This window comes from Perca fluviatilis, chromosome 10 (assembly GCF_010015445.1).
Source record: "Perca fluviatilis chromosome 10, GENO_Pfluv_1.0, whole genome shotgun sequence".
NCBI classification, from domain to species: domain Eukaryota; kingdom Metazoa; phylum Chordata; class Actinopteri; order Perciformes; family Percidae; genus Perca; species Perca fluviatilis.
In genome coordinates, this window is record NC_053121.1 from 29511264 (window position 1) to 29528228 (window position 16965).

The window sequence follows — 16965 nt, forward strand, 5'->3', positions numbered from 1 at the left end:
AAATAATTTTCAGCCTCAAGAAAACACAACTTGCATTACTCAACATGAGTTAAGTGTTAAAAGAGTGATGGAGAGCTCCTTACAGATGCAGTGTGATATAAATTGCCGAGCAGCCTATTATTAGCATACATAGAGCTTTCATAAATATGCAACGTAAGGAACAGTTTACTTACAGATGCCTTTCATTCAGCCTTTAGTCATTATTTTCCCCTTTACAAATGCAATGCCAACGACCAAAATATCCTGACGCATTTTTTCTAAAAATATACATCTACTATAATTATATCCAATATAAATTACTTCAGATCATTTTCTTTTATTAGGTTCCCTGCCTCTAAACCATCACTTACATATTTGAATATATGGCATGCAATTATGATTTAACAATCAAAATAATCTGTTCATAATTGAAACACCTTTGAACAGAACACACTAAACTGTACATGTTTTATTTACATCACTCCTTTATACATTTACTGCTGAGAAATATCAGGCAATGTGTTACATTAAAGGCACAGTTCAATCCCTCCCAAACTATTTTTTTTTTTTCTTATGCCACAATCAAAACAAAATCTGGAGTGGAAATAATTCTACTTTGTAAACTTCATCAAAGCAGTAGATCAATAAAACTGACCAAACAAACAAGTCGACTTTTTAACTGAACATCGTACATATCCAACAATATGTACATTTGGAAAATATCCTCATTACATACGGACATACGGCGATACAAAATCCTGTTTTCATCATTGACATCTTTGTGCTCTGAAACTCAAAAAAATTTGAGAGATTTGTGTACAAGAGGAATAAGTACATCAAAAACTTAGGCATGAACGGCTTGCATTTACTCCAGTGATAAATCTGAGGCACATAGTTAGTGTGCTTCACGGTGCAATTTGGTTTAAAAAAGGTATTCTGTCAATGTGTAAACTTTCAGAAGTAGTGGGTTTGATCACAATGTATGGTTTAAAATTCCACCGTGCAACTATATGTGCGATAAAGCCATACATGTTTATTGTAATTTGACTGTGTGGCATTAGAGTAATAAAGAGCTAGTTTATACCAAAGTAGAACATGTTTTACTTTGTTCTTTTTTGCCTTTAATGTTAAGTACTTTAAGAAAATAACTGACATACACTAAGGGGGTGACAAATGAAATAAATTCCCCACAAATATGCAGCTGCATTTGAAAATGAAACGTGGGCATCAAAACATCTTTTACTCATCTTCAGCCCACCACCACGAAAATAATCAAGTTCTCAGACGATAGTGCTACATTTTAACTGCACATACCCTTACCATAAACAAAAGCTTTGGTTCAGTAGCAACAAATAGGCAAACCGAAAGGAAGAAATGTTGTCTCCACTTGAAATGTTTGGTAGTGGATAAACATGTCAGAAAAATTATAGAAAACTATGCTGGCAAAAGAAAAAGGCATGGTTGATGATACTGGTTAACAGTCCTTAGGCAACAAACTTGTTCTTGGTTGAGGAGCCGCTCTTTGTGGCGGTATCTGCATGCGACTGGTACCCGATGATCACTTTTGGAGGAACGCCTAATCTCTCTTTGTAAACACGACTAGGAAAAAAAAAAAAGAAAAAAGAAAAAAAAAGAAAACAGAAACATATTGCATGTTAGCAAATACACAGAAAAACATTTCAGACTCTATAATATACATATTCCTCACCAATGTAATCTCCATTACTGTATTCTGCTGTAGAAAACTAGTTTGCTGCGGCTATCCAGCAATGCTGTATCAACATATTTTGCCCCAGAAGTTTGAAAAGCTAAAACACTGGGGGTTTCCTGTCCAGCTGTTAAGCCAAAAGGATATCTACCACTAATACTAGGGAGTCAAATTGTATTAGCATTTAACTATTGGGGTTAAATTACTTGCCAACAACCGGTTTACATGTATAAAGAAATGTTGATTTTCTTTTTGACATCTTAACATTTATCATGTATGGACCTTTTTCATAGCAGACATTTTGACTTGTCATAGTAGGAAAAGCACAGCTGAAATTGATAACCTTAACGATGGCTCAATTCCATCAAGTGTCCCAGTAAAGCCGGGTTCACACGGGACGATTTTAAAATTGTCGGCCGATTTTCCAATCCTGAGAGACCCCACACACGGTGATAAAAAAATCACGGGTCTAACAGTTTTGGTCGTACAGTGTGTGGTGCGCAGCACACGGCAAAATCAACACATCACACACGAACCGATTTGACTCCCGAGCATTCCCAGGTCAGACGGGAAATCTCGCAAAATCCCTCGAGATCAAACGTGACGATAGTTTGTAGTGTGTTTTTAACCGAAAAGAAACGTTATCAAAAGAAAAGGCGATGGTCAAAGAAGACAACGCGAGCATGGACTATACTTGCTACATCATGATATGGAGGGGATTTGTTTTTTCTCACAGAAATGTCGTTAGGTATTACACAGATTAATAAACGTTCATATAGTCGTTTCCATGTACTCTGGTGGACTGCAGTTGTGGATGTAGTTATGCCCATCGACTTTATTTTACACAGGCTGCGTGCTCGTTTGTCCCCGGGGGACACCACACACTAGGAGAAATCGGGCCAAATAAATCCAACATGTTGGATATCCCCGATTTGAGATCGGAGCGGTCCCGACGTGCTTCCGAGCAGACAAGAGCAGTCTTAACACACCACACACACTGCAGGAATATCTGATCAGATTATTTTACGATAATCGGAGCATCCTTAAGATTGTCGGGAGGGGTGAATCGGGGCTAAAATCGGCCTAATTATCCTGCCGTCTGTACCAGGCTTAAGCTATTCCAGTGAGTCAGCATGCACAATACCAGGGCCTCTCCTAAGTGGAATGCAGCCATCATTAATGGTTTTGGATACACCTGTGCTTTTCCTACTATGTCAACCTGTCTGCTGTGAAAAAGGTCTACAAGTGTGGCATCTTAAGGTCACCCTATGTGTGTGATGGCATCTTTGTTTTCGAAGTCTGTGGTCCATATTGCGATTTTATCCCCTTTGGCTCGGACGTTGATGACGGCGCCGCACACATCGTCGCTGTGGTCATCAAAAGCTTCACCAACAAGACACAAGAGCTGCAGGAAAAAACAGACATTATTTACAAAACGCCTCGTGGTTGTGGATCTGATGGTGCCTTTTCCAAAGCAGACGTTCGGACTTCTCGTTAGGCTAGAAAAGAACAGGTGTTACTAATAACACCAACGATGGCTCCATTCTATTCAAGTGTCCCCAGTAAGCCATGACAGTGAGCCAGTAAGCACAACACCAGCACCCTGGTATCAAAAGCAGCCAAATGGAATTCAGCTGTCATTAGTTCTATTGTTCAAACTTTATTTTCCTCCTGTGATGTGACAAAATGTCCACCCTGAAAAAATGCCTAAAGATACAACTAGTAACAGTAAAGTTAAACATAACAAATACTCGACACGAGTGAACATACCGTCTCCAACCAGAACCGATCCAGGTCTGCTCTACGCTGCTGCTTGGACAGAGTTATCAGCCAGCGGCCACCTCGTCGATTCCGTCCGTCCTCCCACATTGGCTCGATCCCATCCTGTATCCGCAGAAAAAAAAAAAGAAAATAAATAAAAGGTCAAAGCTCACAACACAACAAATATCCCAACATCTCCATGATTAACAAAGGCTTCATCAGTTTCCCTTTTGATCAGGATAGGAGCAAATAGTACATGTAGCAAAACCACAAATTAGAAAGTACAGAAAGTAGTTACGTTTCAATGTTGCTCCAATAAAAGCACACTTTACAAAACTTAAATATAATACCAATTCATATGGTAACTACAATATTAAATAGACCATTCCACTTGATAGAAGGGACACGCTGATCCACTTTGTGTAGACTTGTGGCCAGCTTTGACATCTTCATATGCAGTTCTGTCTGGTTTGACCACATTCTCAGTTGTGAGCCAGACAAGCACATGTATAGCTGTAATCCAGGAAGAACATGAATGTGATTTAAAAAAGAAAAAAAATGAAAATAAGCAATCTATTAAGAGCCAAACCAAAAGTAGCATCCAATATAACACTACATAACAGAGTGGCTTACACGGTTGCTATTGGATAAGTAAAACATGTTAAGTGTCATTTTAGAGTGTACAGAAGAAACATTGAAATATTAAGTACATTATTATTATTAATTTGTCTGTTTTGAGAAAGAAAAACATTCAAGAATAATAAGTGTGTGTAAATAATCAATTCTGATTGGCTGCAGGGTGTCCATAAAAGAAAAGTGTTATAGGACACCTACTAAAGGAGTTCCAGTGAAACTGTTTACTGTTCTAAATTAATGCACTACATTAAAACAAAAAGGAAACGTGAATCTGTCATTTCCAACACTGTCTGCTTCAGTGCATCGTCCTCTGAACACCACAGGACGGCGCTAACGCACAAGCTGCAAGAACTAAGTTACACTGTCCCTCTGAACGGACTTCGTTTCACAGCAAATAACGTTATCTCACATCCCGTTTACTATTCAGGTCGCTGCTTCAGGCTGCGGACGACAGTAACGTTACACATCGCAGATAAAATTGTTATATTGTTTTGGGGACAATGACTTGGCTGGATAGCGAGCCTGTCTTGATGTTAAACATACTGTCAAATAATTTTTTACCAATTACCTACTAGACAATGCTACTGACTTTGGACCTTGCTAGCATAGCGTGAACTCTCTGGCTCGTAGCTGAGCTGAAGGGTTCTACGAGCTGAGCGGACCATAAATATCTCCTATGTACTGTACCTTTGAGCCAGCGCCTCACTAGAATAGGAGTTTTGTTTGCTTTAGTTCTTCAAGAATGCAACAGAACAGCCTGGACGTGACAATTCAAAACTGAAATTTATTACATGATTCATCTGCTGAACATGGAAACTGTCAAGAAACACATCTTGTCTAGTTAGATATCCATTTGGTAACCTTGTCAGCATGTAAATACAAGGATTTTTATATTGTTGAGAATTTCTCATTAACAATGAGTAAAACTTGGCAACAACCTGCATCTGACAGCTATAATTTTGCTCCATATTGCAGCACAAAACACCACCTTTCCATCATGTTTCTAACTATCCAATTCATGACTGATGAGATCCAGTTTCAGTCTTGACTGATGCTCATGACTAACTTGTTCTTCGTAAGCACTTTGTGGCCATCACATAAGACGAAGTGAAGTGCAGTCAAGTGAAGTGACTTGCTGCTAGCAACTGGAATAAACTGTTTTGATTCCCCCCACCAAATGGGTACATGCGTCACTGGTGATGGAGGGTCACAAGACAGCAAAACTCAAATGAATGAATTACCCATCAGGCCACTTGACTTCATGTTTAATGCTCTCGGTTCCTTTGTAATAAGATAGTGTGCGCGGCTCATTTGTAATAAGATAGTGTGTGCTCTAAAATGGACCAGAATTACAATAAACCAAGAGAACAAATTGTTTTTCCTTTTTGGTTTTGAACAAGTGCACCTGAACAAAAGACCTTGGCACAAACTGACAGTGCAACAACCCAGTCCCCCTGAATTAACATGAATATCTAGTAACAGTGGAAGCTAAGAGAATTCACGAGTGGGTATATAAAAAGCATGCTTACCTTAAACAATGAGTAGTCACAGCCAGACATCAAGTTACTTGATAGCTGAATGTGATTGTATAATCTAGGAAAGGAAGGAGGACATTTTATGTTAAACAGTATACAACAGAAAACCTTTTCGCAGCCTGGCTGAAAACCTGGTGTAATATTAATTGTAACTTCATGCATTACCAACAACTAACAATTTATCATCCATCAAACGTATACTGTTTCACAGTATATAAACTGGCACACACATTAAAAGGTTAAGACTCAATTTCCAAAATATTACATTAGTTTAGTTACCGGTGTCCCTCCACAAAAAAGCAATCCAATTTATTTGTCTTAAATATTAGCAAATTCAGGATCTTCTGTACCACCATTCGAATTTTACAATTTTTTTTATTATGAATAGGTCTGATGTGTAAAACTCCAGCTTTTAGAGCCGTAACCCATATAGCAAGAATATACTCACGCCCAGAAGTCTTCCACAGTGTCAAATTTTGAGATCAGACGAAGGTTGGCTTGCCATGTTTTGCTTTTGTCATTCTTGAAAAACCAAAGAGCCCACCTGCAAATCAAACACGAGTTAGTACAGACAAACTGCATGTTTTACCTCATTAGTCATGTTGCTCATTAACAACTTGTTTCACTAAAAGAGATGCACAAATGTCCTACAAAACTATTTTACCCGATATTGAGACGTGATGAGAGATTCGATATAAAAAAATAAAATAAAAATAAAAATAGGAGAGGTGGTCTTACTTGTTTTGTAATGGATGCTTGATGTATGCTTCAGGACTCATAACCTTTTGAATTATTGTTTCACATTTTTCCTTTTCAGGATGAGCAGGAACCGAAGTTGACACCTAAGAAACAAAAAAAGTACAAAAGATGTTTTTAAAAAAATAAATAAATAAATAAAATAAAAAAAATACTTTCAGAGAAATGTTGTGGGTCGTTTCTCATGTGCCATCTGTGATGACAGCTACTGGCATTGTTGACACTGTTTGTAATTATCCAACTTGTATAATGTTGATGTCATATTTAACTTTTAATTTTTATGTATTTTTAATAGTCATAGCTGTGATACTTTAAGAGTGTTTGAGGAAGGTGGATTGCAGACTGTCTGGGAGTATTGTTATTCATAGAGTATGAGTGGTTAAGGAGAGGTTAGCGGTTAGGAAATGGAGAACATGACACAGCACCCTGTGATAGTCATGCACGTTATTTTTTGTATTGTTCCTCTTTGTCCCGTTTGACTTTGCGTATTAATGAACTGTATTTTGACTCAAAAGCTCTCCTAAAAAGGTGGGTTTTAAGGCCACGTTTAAAAGCATCCACAGTCTGTGGTGTCCTCAGGTGGTCAGGGAGAGCATTCCACAGACTCCACAGGATCCTAGCAGCGCTGTTTTGGATATACTGCAACTTCTGAAGGCTTTTCTCAGGGATCCCAGTGTTGTTGTTGTAGTAGTAGTAGTAGTAGTAGTAGTAGTAATAATAATAATAATAATAATAATTAACCCTTGTCCATGAGACTAATAATCAATTTGTAATTTCTCGTTTTTGGCAGCTATGTCCTGAACAAAATTAAACAACTTTCCCTTTTTTGTTTTACATATAGGCTAGGCCTCATTTTTACCAAATGTTCCGATCCCAACCACCCACCAAATAAAACAGTGACACCTTAGAATCCAACAGCCAACAGTCCAGCTAGAATAACTTATGTCAACTGAAAATACACTTAGCCCATTGACTTGCACTTGTAGAGTGGAAGGCATCTTCACAAAAGGAAGCATATCTTACAAGTTCACCGTCCCAGTGGTCTACCTAACCCCTAACCTATACGGTAGCTATAATTTAGCAAAATCACCATTACACGGTTAACCTGGTACTTTAGCGACGCGTGTGTATTTCATTCACCCCAAGCATCGGAGTTCATCTCAGGGTAACGTTAACATTACTGACTGAGTTATCTACTCGGTCAACGTGTTTTAACCAGGCGTCATTCCCCTGCGTTGGCGACAATATAGCAGCAGTTGTTGTGATGAATACAAACAGCACGTATACCATACAAACGTGCTTACGAACTTTAACGTTAGCGACTAACATCTGTGTTAATCTAAAGTGCTGCTAATGTAATGGTTTGGCTAGCGAATTGTGTTAACGTTATCTGTCAAAGGTAATAACATGACGTTTGGGAAAAATGACTGTGTCAGACTGTCTCAAACCCGTCGTTGTCTTTTATCATTAATGGTTCAACAGTGGATAAAAGCATAGCTTTTGGAGTTGACTTCGCTACCAGTGTGTTGCAGTACACTCACCACCAGAGCGGTCGCCATCTTCTGGAAATCACAGTCAGTTTTTGGCGTGTGTTAAATAGATGATTGGGCCATCTGGTACTCTACATAACGCATGCGCAAGAAGACAAAAGTGTTGAACCTGTGGTATGCTGTTATCCTCCTTGACTTATCCATCATCGGTCCATTACAAACAAATTCTATCGTAGTTATTTGTAATCAATTGTTATTGAAGTAATATAGTAAAAATGTGTGCAATAGATGTACTTCAAGTAAAAGCATAGGCTACTACTTGTGACCATCATTCTGAACTTTAATTATTTTGTGGCTTACAGAAGTATTTACAAACCATGTAAAGCATGAGATAATCAATAAAAATGCCAGCCATACAGAATGATCTTTCAGGATGATGTGGTCCGGCATGGGTGTCCAAAGCCTGTTTGACTACAGAAATCTGGGCTTTTTGGAGTCCAACTGAATCACTCCAGGCTTTTAGCAGTATTGCTTTAGGTGATGTCAGTGACGTTTACAAGCTGTCAATTTTCGGGTTATGGTCGAGTTAAGGTCACTATTCGGGTTTCTGAAACATTCGGAATAACCCGTTTACATGCGTGAGCAGAGAGAGTTACTCCTGTGGAATTTGTAATCAATTGGCAATATCCCGACGTAAACGGCGACGCACGGTTAGCGTCTGGACGTACTGACAAGCCTGCTTCTTGTAACTTTTCGGTGACCTTCTTATAAATCTCACTATCTCCGGTACTTTCTGCCGTCAACAAAAGACATCATATTCATGGTTTTCACCACACACAAATAAAGAAATTGGTTTCCTCCTCGGCTCAAAAAGTGTGGTGCTGTGCTGCGTCTCGCCATGTTTACCTCTACTTCTTGTTTACTTCCAGTATACTGCGCGCAGTTTTCTGCATTGACATATACTATATTATTAGTATATAATTATTATTATAACTATGTTTTCCGCGCATACAAGAAGTTCCTCTACTCAAAAGACCAAGATTCCTTGCGAATAGAACATGCGCAGAACACAAATCAATGTTCCTTTTGATGGGGATATGCCGATACGCGTTTACATGACCAAAATTTCCGGGTTAGAAAGGGGTAACCCAGGTAGCATATTCGGGTTTTGCCGGTGTTTACATGGCGCGCGTGCGACCGGGGGCCTGTTTCACAAAACCAAGATAAGGGATTAAACCGGGATTTCCCAGTTATCCTGGATTAATTAAGCCTTGATTCGGTTTCACGAAAGCGGAGGCACATAAATCACCATGGAGATTTATTCTGTACAGCTAGCCTGCTCCTGACCAGGCTAACAGCCAGGATTTATTTAATCCTGTAGCCTTTTCTGATCACCCAGCAGTGGTTTTACCCTATTGTTATCAGCCTGGATTAAAATACAACAGGTGCATATTGCTGTTCATTTAAGTACTGTTATTATTTAAAGTTGTGACCATTATTTTTATAATTATTCATGTGACATTATTACTGTTATATTGCTGTATGAAGACTGATGTTCATATTGTTGTTAGAAGTTTAATTAATATATTATGGCAGTTGTTGAGATAATTAGAAAAGGCTGATCAAATTTCAAATGTGTTTTAAATGAAGTCTGTTACTAAGGGCAATACATACAATGCTGTACATTTCTATAGTTGACCAATGCACCTTGAATTATTTTGGTTGATTCATTTTTTTTTATTCTTTAACAATAAGTATCATGTTTGTTCCACTTCCATGTACATTGTATTTGGCATTCTTAGCACACAATTTGTGTTGTCCAGTAAACTGCAACTATAATTTGGGAGGATTGTACAATTTTAAGAACATATCCTAATTGTACAGTCCTCCCAAATTATAGTCTTAGTTCACTGGACCAGTAACTATCTAGTGATGTAGGCTACTGTGCATTCATGACAACAGGGAGAGGACACCTCAATGGTTTTTGACCTTATATTTGGGGGGAAATAACTGATGAATATCACTCTGTTCCATTCATGTTTACAGTGTGCATGGAATTTATCACTTATTATTATTATCTTCATAGTTTCTAGATTTTAGAGTCCAAGTTCTTTAGTGTCTTTATTTTCTATGTCCATATATACAGGGAGCAAGGCATATCATATGTAGAGAAGGAAACTCGTCCTCTATCAAATAAAAAAAAAAACGCGAAAAAAGCGTGGCAGACAATAGCGGACAGAATGATAGTCTAAAAATATACATTTATGAACTACTGCTCTTAACTGAAACCATTCAATAAGTCACTGTCATTGGGCCAAAACGAACAGTTGTACACTTTGCATTAAACGCGAGCAGTGGAAGTTAATATGACTTAGGACATTTATATTTTAGCCCATGAGAGAGAGGGAGAAACAGAGTGAAAGGATATTTACGCATCATATTCTAGCGTTGTAGAAAATTGATCTTTATGGTAAATTTCCTGAGTAACATTATCTTCTGCTTACTTTTAAGGCAAAGAGTACAACTGTTAATTTGCGCAAATGATTAGTAGCCTATCCTTGAAATGTGGTTGATTATGACGGTTTCAATTCAGAGCAGTTGTCAGTTAATGTATATATTTAGGCTACAATTACGCATTCAGTCGGTCCGCAATCGTCTGCCACGCTTTCTCGCTGTTTCATTACAGCGGCCGTGTTTCTTTTCTTTTTATACAAATGTATTTCATGATATCATATCCATAAGAAGCTGCTGCTCACTCTGTCTAAAGTATGTACAATGCGTAGTCTCCATTTTGGCATCAGTAAATCTGAGATCGACCTCGCGGTCTTTTGAGGAAAGCCGTGGACGCGCATCTATCTGAATTACTTCAGCCTGGCTCGACCTAGTCGCTCCTCCTCAGCCTGGCTTGGCCTTTGTGAACGCACCAAGCCAGGATGCACAGATTAGACTAGGTCAAGCCTCGATTTATCAGTTATCCTGGATTTCTTTATTCTACTTTTGTGCAATAGGCCCCGGGTTATTGCTAATATTCCGGTTTTGAACGGGTTATTGACTGCATGTGTTACTGTCAACATAGCTCGATGGTGTTTTAAGCCCCCAACGTCTCCTTCCAGGCAGCACTGTGACCATTGACTTCAAGGCACCTAACCTTAACCCTAATCGACTTCAAGGCACCTAGCACCTTAACCCTAATCGACTTCAAGGCACCTAGCACCTAACCATTGCCTAATCCTAGTGCCTTCCAGGCAGCGCTGCCTGGAAGGAGATGTTGGGGGCTTAAAACACCGATAAACGTAAACATAAATGCCAACGTGTTGTATGTTGTCTGGGTGGCACGGTTACCCAGAGTCAAGGTAATACCTACAATGCCAGGATATCAGGTTTATTTATATAGCCATTGATTCAAATCATCATTTAATTAATCATCAGTATTTAAGGTCATGTTAGTAGACACTAAACATCCCATCAAACAGCCAAAGTCACTTCTTGAAATGGTAAAACTTAATAGGCACAAAGATGATAAAGATTAAAGATTTGTCTTACTATATTGCACTTTGGATAATGCACTGCAATAACATTAAGTAAACTCAAGGGCCATTCTCAGTCTGTTCACCTCTGTTAAAGAATGTTATAGGCTTAGTATATTGTGCCCATAAATATTATACATATACTCTACAATGCAGTTGTTCCTCTGGGTGATAAAGTTAACACGTGAACAGCAAATACTTCTGATTGTATGATTACAACTATCTTTTACTCAATATGAAGCTTGTGATCGTATCAGGCTGAGATAAGCTCTCTCAGACTATATTTTAACTGGAAAATATTTGTATATTGCATTATTCTTAATTATCAAAATGTATATTTTATTTTGATATTTTTGTGGAAAAGATCTGCACAAAAACACTGATGGACTGAAGATTAAAATTATTATTGTACAATAATAAGAAACACACCTCAGGGCGAAAAAGTGTCTCCTGACTAGAAAAACACATAATTTATAGTTTTCCCTATGAATGCATACATGTGCAGCATCTGACTACTCAATATAGAAGATAACCAATATACATGTCATAACAAAGCATATGATCTCCATCTGACTTTTGATTTCAATGTAGTTTTCAGTTTCCAAGTGAACAGAATGAGCAGAGTTAGGGTAATTAAGACTTGAAAAAATAATAATAAAATGTTTCATGAAAGTTTACTTCCACAATATTCAGTGTCTGGCAAGTGTTTTCAGGGTAAATTGTGTTGCATTAAAGAGGATTAAGTATGAATGTGGTACTTTATACGGTCACTTATGTAATATGATTAATTGCTGTTTTCATGCTATGAACCCTTGGAGGAGTGACTAAATAGGGCTGAAAGGGACTCATTGTTGACTGTTCATAATAAGAGCAGCAGCCAAATGCCTTCATGTCAAGAGGAAAAGCAGATAATACTTTCATTTTCAAAATATTTTTATGACACTTTTGTTTCTGGGCTGTTAATACAAATGTTCGAATACTGAAAGTTATGTCATCAAAACAAGTGCAGAGACATACATTAAGTGCTGCAACTATGAAAGGAGATTGTTTAAAAGGCCGAATGTGAAGGATGTCAATGTTTCAGGTACTTCAGAAGGTCAGCACTGTGCGGATACTGCAATGAGAAAAATTTTTTATTAGGTTAGGACTCAGCCGAAAACGTGAAAGGGCCTTTACAAAAGAAAATAGATAATTATCCACTGTGCATGAATGAACTGTTCTCACCTCTTTCCAGCATGCATGAGGTCGAATCCCTCATTTATCTGCTCAAAGGGCAGGGTGTGGGTCACAAACTCATCCACCTTCAGCTTCTTATTCATGTAGTCTTCCACCAATTTAGGAACACTTTCCACACTCTTCCACCCTGGGGGTGAATATTAAAACCAGGTTAATAACTTTAGCCAAAACTAAACTGAATAGAACTAATCTTTCACCAAAAGGCCTTGGAAAAGGCACTTATTCCCCAACTAAATGTATATAAGTTTGTGTTCAAGCTCTACTTGGTAGAACAAAAGAAATCACCAGATATGATAATAACCTACAGTATTTTACATGCTTCGACAGTTGTTCCATGACCATTCCAAGGCTAATTAACATTTGCTATCTTTGAGTCCAATTATGAAAATTTTAAAGTTTTAGCTCCAGTTTAAACTCCGCTAAAGTCATAAACCTTCAAACTAATGAAGTGGATGCTAAAAAAAAAAAAAAAAAGCCTAATTACCCATAGTTAAAATATACAAAAGGCTTTGAACTCACAGAAGGTTGGAACTGCAGCCAGACCACATTAAGCCCATTATAACAAGTCATTATCTAACACAGTCTGTCACCTCCAAAGGCTGTGCCCCTCCACACTCGGCCCGTCACCAGCTGGAAAGGTCTGGTCGAGATCTCCTGTCCAGCTCCGGCTACGCCGATGATGACACTTTCACCCCATCCTTTATGGCACGCCTCCAGAGCAGCTCTCTGAAATAATAAAATGGTAATTTTCCTGTTTTCTATGAATTGCCAACTGATGCTGCTTGCGCCAGGTGTTGAGTACACACTATTTTTTTTTTATTTTTTTTTTGTACATCTGCAACGGCTCTATGTACATCTACCAACCAACTGGGATGACAAATAAACACAGTTAATGTATGAAAATTATTTATATGTTGCTTATTGCTATTTGTATAAGATGATGTCCAGCATGTTTTTTTTTTTCTTTTCATAATACAATTTGAACATAAAGTGTCTCACCATGATTTGCACATTTCCAATGCACTCAAATGAATAGTCCACACCCCCGTCAGTCATCTCCACCAGAACCTCCTGGATGGGCTTGCTGTGGTCCTTAGGGTTCACACACTCAATGGCTCCAAACTCCTTGGCTTTCTCAAACTTTGCAGGGTTGATGTCCACACCAATGATCCTGGTTGCCCCAGCAACCTTGCAGCCCATAATAACAGCCAAGCCAACAGCACCAAGGCCAAATACAGCACATGTGGAACCAGGCTCAACCTGAGTATGCATGAGGAAGAATAGCAGCGTGATCATTTTGCCTTTTTGGGGTGAATTTAATAGTCACTACAAAAATAGGAAAAAATAAATAAATCTTGGAAACAGATGCCCATGGCAGCAATTCGTTTAAATCAAATCTGCATGATTAATAAGGGTGACCCATTTCAGAGTGAAGCCTACAAACAATGACAACAAGTTCATCTCTTTTCATTGTATCCTTTGGGTGACACTTTGTGACAAACTTGTTTTGCATAACAAGCTTCAAACAATAACACTTTAGGCCTCCTGCACACTGGCTGCGTGGCGTGTCCGTTTTTATTTTGGCTCCCATGTTAACAGGTCAGAGCTTGCACACTGCCTGCACGCACGTCTCAGGTGCCGAAAACGTGTGCATGCTAGAATTTTTGCCTATTTTTCATGTGACACACAAGCGTGTTGGAAGCGTTTCCAGGCAAAATAGAAAAGGAAAAAGATGTTTGTGTCATTTTGACACAAATACATTTAATAAATGACATGTTGATGTTTGAAAGTCTCTAGGTTTTGACATAAATGCAGATATAACTGTAATATAAAAAAAAATAATTAACAATTTCCAAATATTGCACCTGTCAATACAGAACAAAATATTCTGTAGCCTATTTTGCCGTCAATACTGCCAACGTTGTCTTTGTTGTAATCAAATCAGTATATATTTATGTTTAACGTGGTATTTCATTTTATCAATGGAAAACATACATGTGTACAGACAAGGCTAGCAAGCAGCAGCGCCGCCAGACGTTTCTGGTGTGCAAAGACAGAAAACGCCACGCAGCCGCCACGCAGCTGACACGCAACGGAAACGCCACGCTCACGCCACGCAGCCAGTGTGCAGGAGGCCTTAGCAATAAACTCATGTACAAATGCTTCTTTTTTTGTAAGGAGGCGGTCTTATACTGTAGCATGGCCTGGCGTGATACCTACCTTGGCAGTGTTGAGAGCAGCACCGTAACCTGTAGAAATGCCACAACCAAGAAGGCACACTTTATCCAGTGGAGCCTTCGCGTTCACCTTGGCGAGAGAGATGTCGGCCACCACAGTATACTCCGAAAAAGTGCTGGTCCCCATGAAGTGAAACACTTGCTTTCCCTTGCAAGTGAAGCGTGAAGTGTTGTCAGGGAGCAGGCCGCGGCCCTGGGTTACTCTGCAGGTTGGAAGCACAGGGAAAAGAGGATTTCTTTTCATGTATGATGAAACTCAGCTCTGTACTTCAATGCAGGGCAGGGCAGGCTCAAACTTATGATGACTGAGCTTTGATTTGGTTGCCCTGGGGGTGGGACACCTGAGGCTGTGAATCCAACTATTGAGGTTGCACGTTCTGCCACAGAGAAATACATTTTTTTGAATTTAGGTTTTATGCCTAAAAAACAGGCGGTCTTCGCCAACTCAAGGTTGCATACATAGGTCTTGCAGCATTACCTAATTTTCTGGCAAAGGTTGGTCTTGGGATTTTTGCAGAATTTGCATTCACCACACTGTGGCACATACAACGGGACGACAGTATCACCTCGGGCGAAAGAGAATTGTGAATAATTAGAAATCACGCAAAACGTTAAGTATTCACAACACATTTTAATAGCATGTCTGGCAGCTAAATACCTGGCTTGAACTTGGTGACACCCTCACCAACGCTCTCCACAGTTCCAGCACCCTCGTGGCCCAAGATGACAGGGAAAAGTCCCTCGGGGTCACTGCCACTTAGAGTGTAGGCATCTGTATGACACACCCCTGTAGCAAAGATCTGAGAGACACAGCGTCATTTCAAGTTCATGTCGGACACAGCTGCTAAGTGCAAGAATGGAATATAAAAGACGGTAGGCCTTAATATTGACATTATCTAACTCTAAACCTAATTACCTAATGTCTAAGTTATGGCATTCAGAAGTTATAAAACATAAAAATCATACAAGTTTATCTTAAAATGTTGGGCTAAGTGTGATTCTTCCAAGGTAGTAATTTCCCTATTATATAACACAAAAGTAAGATACAATATCAGTAGAATTTGGTTTACCTTGATGCGAACTTCATGGGCCTTGGGTGGGGCTACCTCCACCTCCTCAATGGAAAGAGGCTTCCCAGATTCCCAGGCAACAGCTGCCTTGCACTTAATGACCTGGGGGCAAAGTACGTACACAATACGTTTTTTCCTCATTCTAACAATGCTTCTAAAGGTAATTAAGTAACTGCAGCCATGGGTTGACTGGGGCTTTGTAGTGTGTGTGACAGGGCGAGCTAGTTGCACAGTGTACTTTGCTTTTGAACTGTACCCAGGCTTATGCAAAGCCAACCAGAGTTCCAGTAGTTCACTTGGAGTGACGTTGTGCTTTAATACCATTTACCCCATAATGTTCAGTACCTACTGCAAAATAAGTGAGTACGTGCCTACGATTTATTGTCCACCAAAACTGGTTTCTTAATTAACTAATCAGAATTAAAGATATCTCTGGGGACAAGCACTGCAGCAACATGCAGCATACTAGTTGCGAGTGACTGATCAAAGATCCCTGTTAAGTAATGGAAGAGCGATTTTTCTGTACTTGTTCATTCAACGTAAGTTACGTGAATGCGTGCGCGCTAGTTGAGAAAACCTTGCTTTTTTATGCTACATGTGTAACTGATGTAACCTTTACGGCACATACACAATTAACTACTGCATTTAAAATGTGCATTGCTCATTTCGTGGGAAATGTACTTACTTTTCCAGCTGTCTCCATGTTCGTTCCTTCAGCACAAGAGGGAGGGAGGGGCGGTGCGCAGCCGTAAAGGAGTTAACGTCCGGACCAATCAGAAACGAGAACGCGCAGCATAAGTATGACGCAGGCGCGGTAGAGAATTTCAGTCATGATAGTAGTCATGAGTTTGTTTCTCTGGATGATTGTATTGAATGAGTACGTGCCTGAAATGTTGTATATTTTAATGTTTTCTTCAGTGAAGTTGAAAAAAATATTTCACGGTTGGTACAGTCTGTTTTTATCATATGAAGGCCCCGAACAGAGATTTTTATGAACAGTGTAAAGCCATCCATCCATCTTCGAAACCAT

General features: G+C 39.1%; 2 protein-coding genes across 2 annotated transcripts; both read right to left on the reverse strand.

The window, feature by feature from the left end:
• Positions 1 to 432: 432 nt before the first annotated feature.
• On the reverse strand, positions 433 to 8000 carry eif4ea (eukaryotic translation initiation factor 4ea). Its single transcript, XM_039814384.1, has 7 exons — positions 7917 to 8000; positions 6358 to 6461; positions 6068 to 6163; positions 5614 to 5677; positions 3458 to 3571; positions 2953 to 3092; positions 433 to 1578 (listed from the first exon to the last, which is right to left on the reverse strand). Exons 1-7 carry the CDS (start codon positions 7932 to 7934, stop codon positions 1464 to 1466), a joined length of 651 nt encoding a protein of 216 aa, XP_039670318.1. The 5' UTR covers positions 7935 to 8000; the 3' UTR covers positions 433 to 1463.
• Positions 8001 to 12307: 4307 nt separating this feature from the next.
• LOC120567329 (alcohol dehydrogenase class-3) lies at positions 12308 to 16729 on the reverse strand. The gene is made up of 9 exons (XM_039814287.1): positions 16621 to 16729; positions 15936 to 16037; positions 15524 to 15665; positions 15344 to 15431; positions 14849 to 15068; positions 13628 to 13888; positions 13219 to 13354; positions 12617 to 12755; positions 12308 to 12506 (listed from the first exon to the last, which is right to left on the reverse strand). The coding sequence occupies exons 1-9, from the start codon at positions 16636 to 16638 to the stop codon at positions 12482 to 12484; spliced, it is 1131 nt and encodes a 376-aa protein (XP_039670221.1). The 5' UTR covers positions 16639 to 16729; the 3' UTR covers positions 12308 to 12481.
• Between the last annotated feature and the right edge of the window lie 236 nt (positions 16730 to 16965).

Coding starts and splice junctions, on each gene's coding strand:
- LOC120567329 (XM_039814287.1), bottom strand. Junction 13,889..14,848: donor CTGCTCTCAACACTGCCAAG/GTAGGTATCACG, acceptor ATGCATACTCAG/GTTGAGCCTGGTTCCACATG. Junction 13,355..13,627: donor TTGGAAATGTGCAAATCATG/GTGAGACACTTT, acceptor TTATTATTTCAG/AGAGCTGCTCTGGAGGCGTG.
- eif4ea (XM_039814384.1), bottom strand. Junction 6,164..6,357: donor AAGCATCCATTACAAAACAA/GTAAGACCACCT, acceptor TTTGATTTGCAG/GTGGGCTCTTTGGTTTTTCA. Junction 5,678..6,067: donor ACTGTGGAAGACTTCTGGGC/GTGAGTATATTC, acceptor TTCCTTTCCTAG/ATTATACAATCACATTCAGC.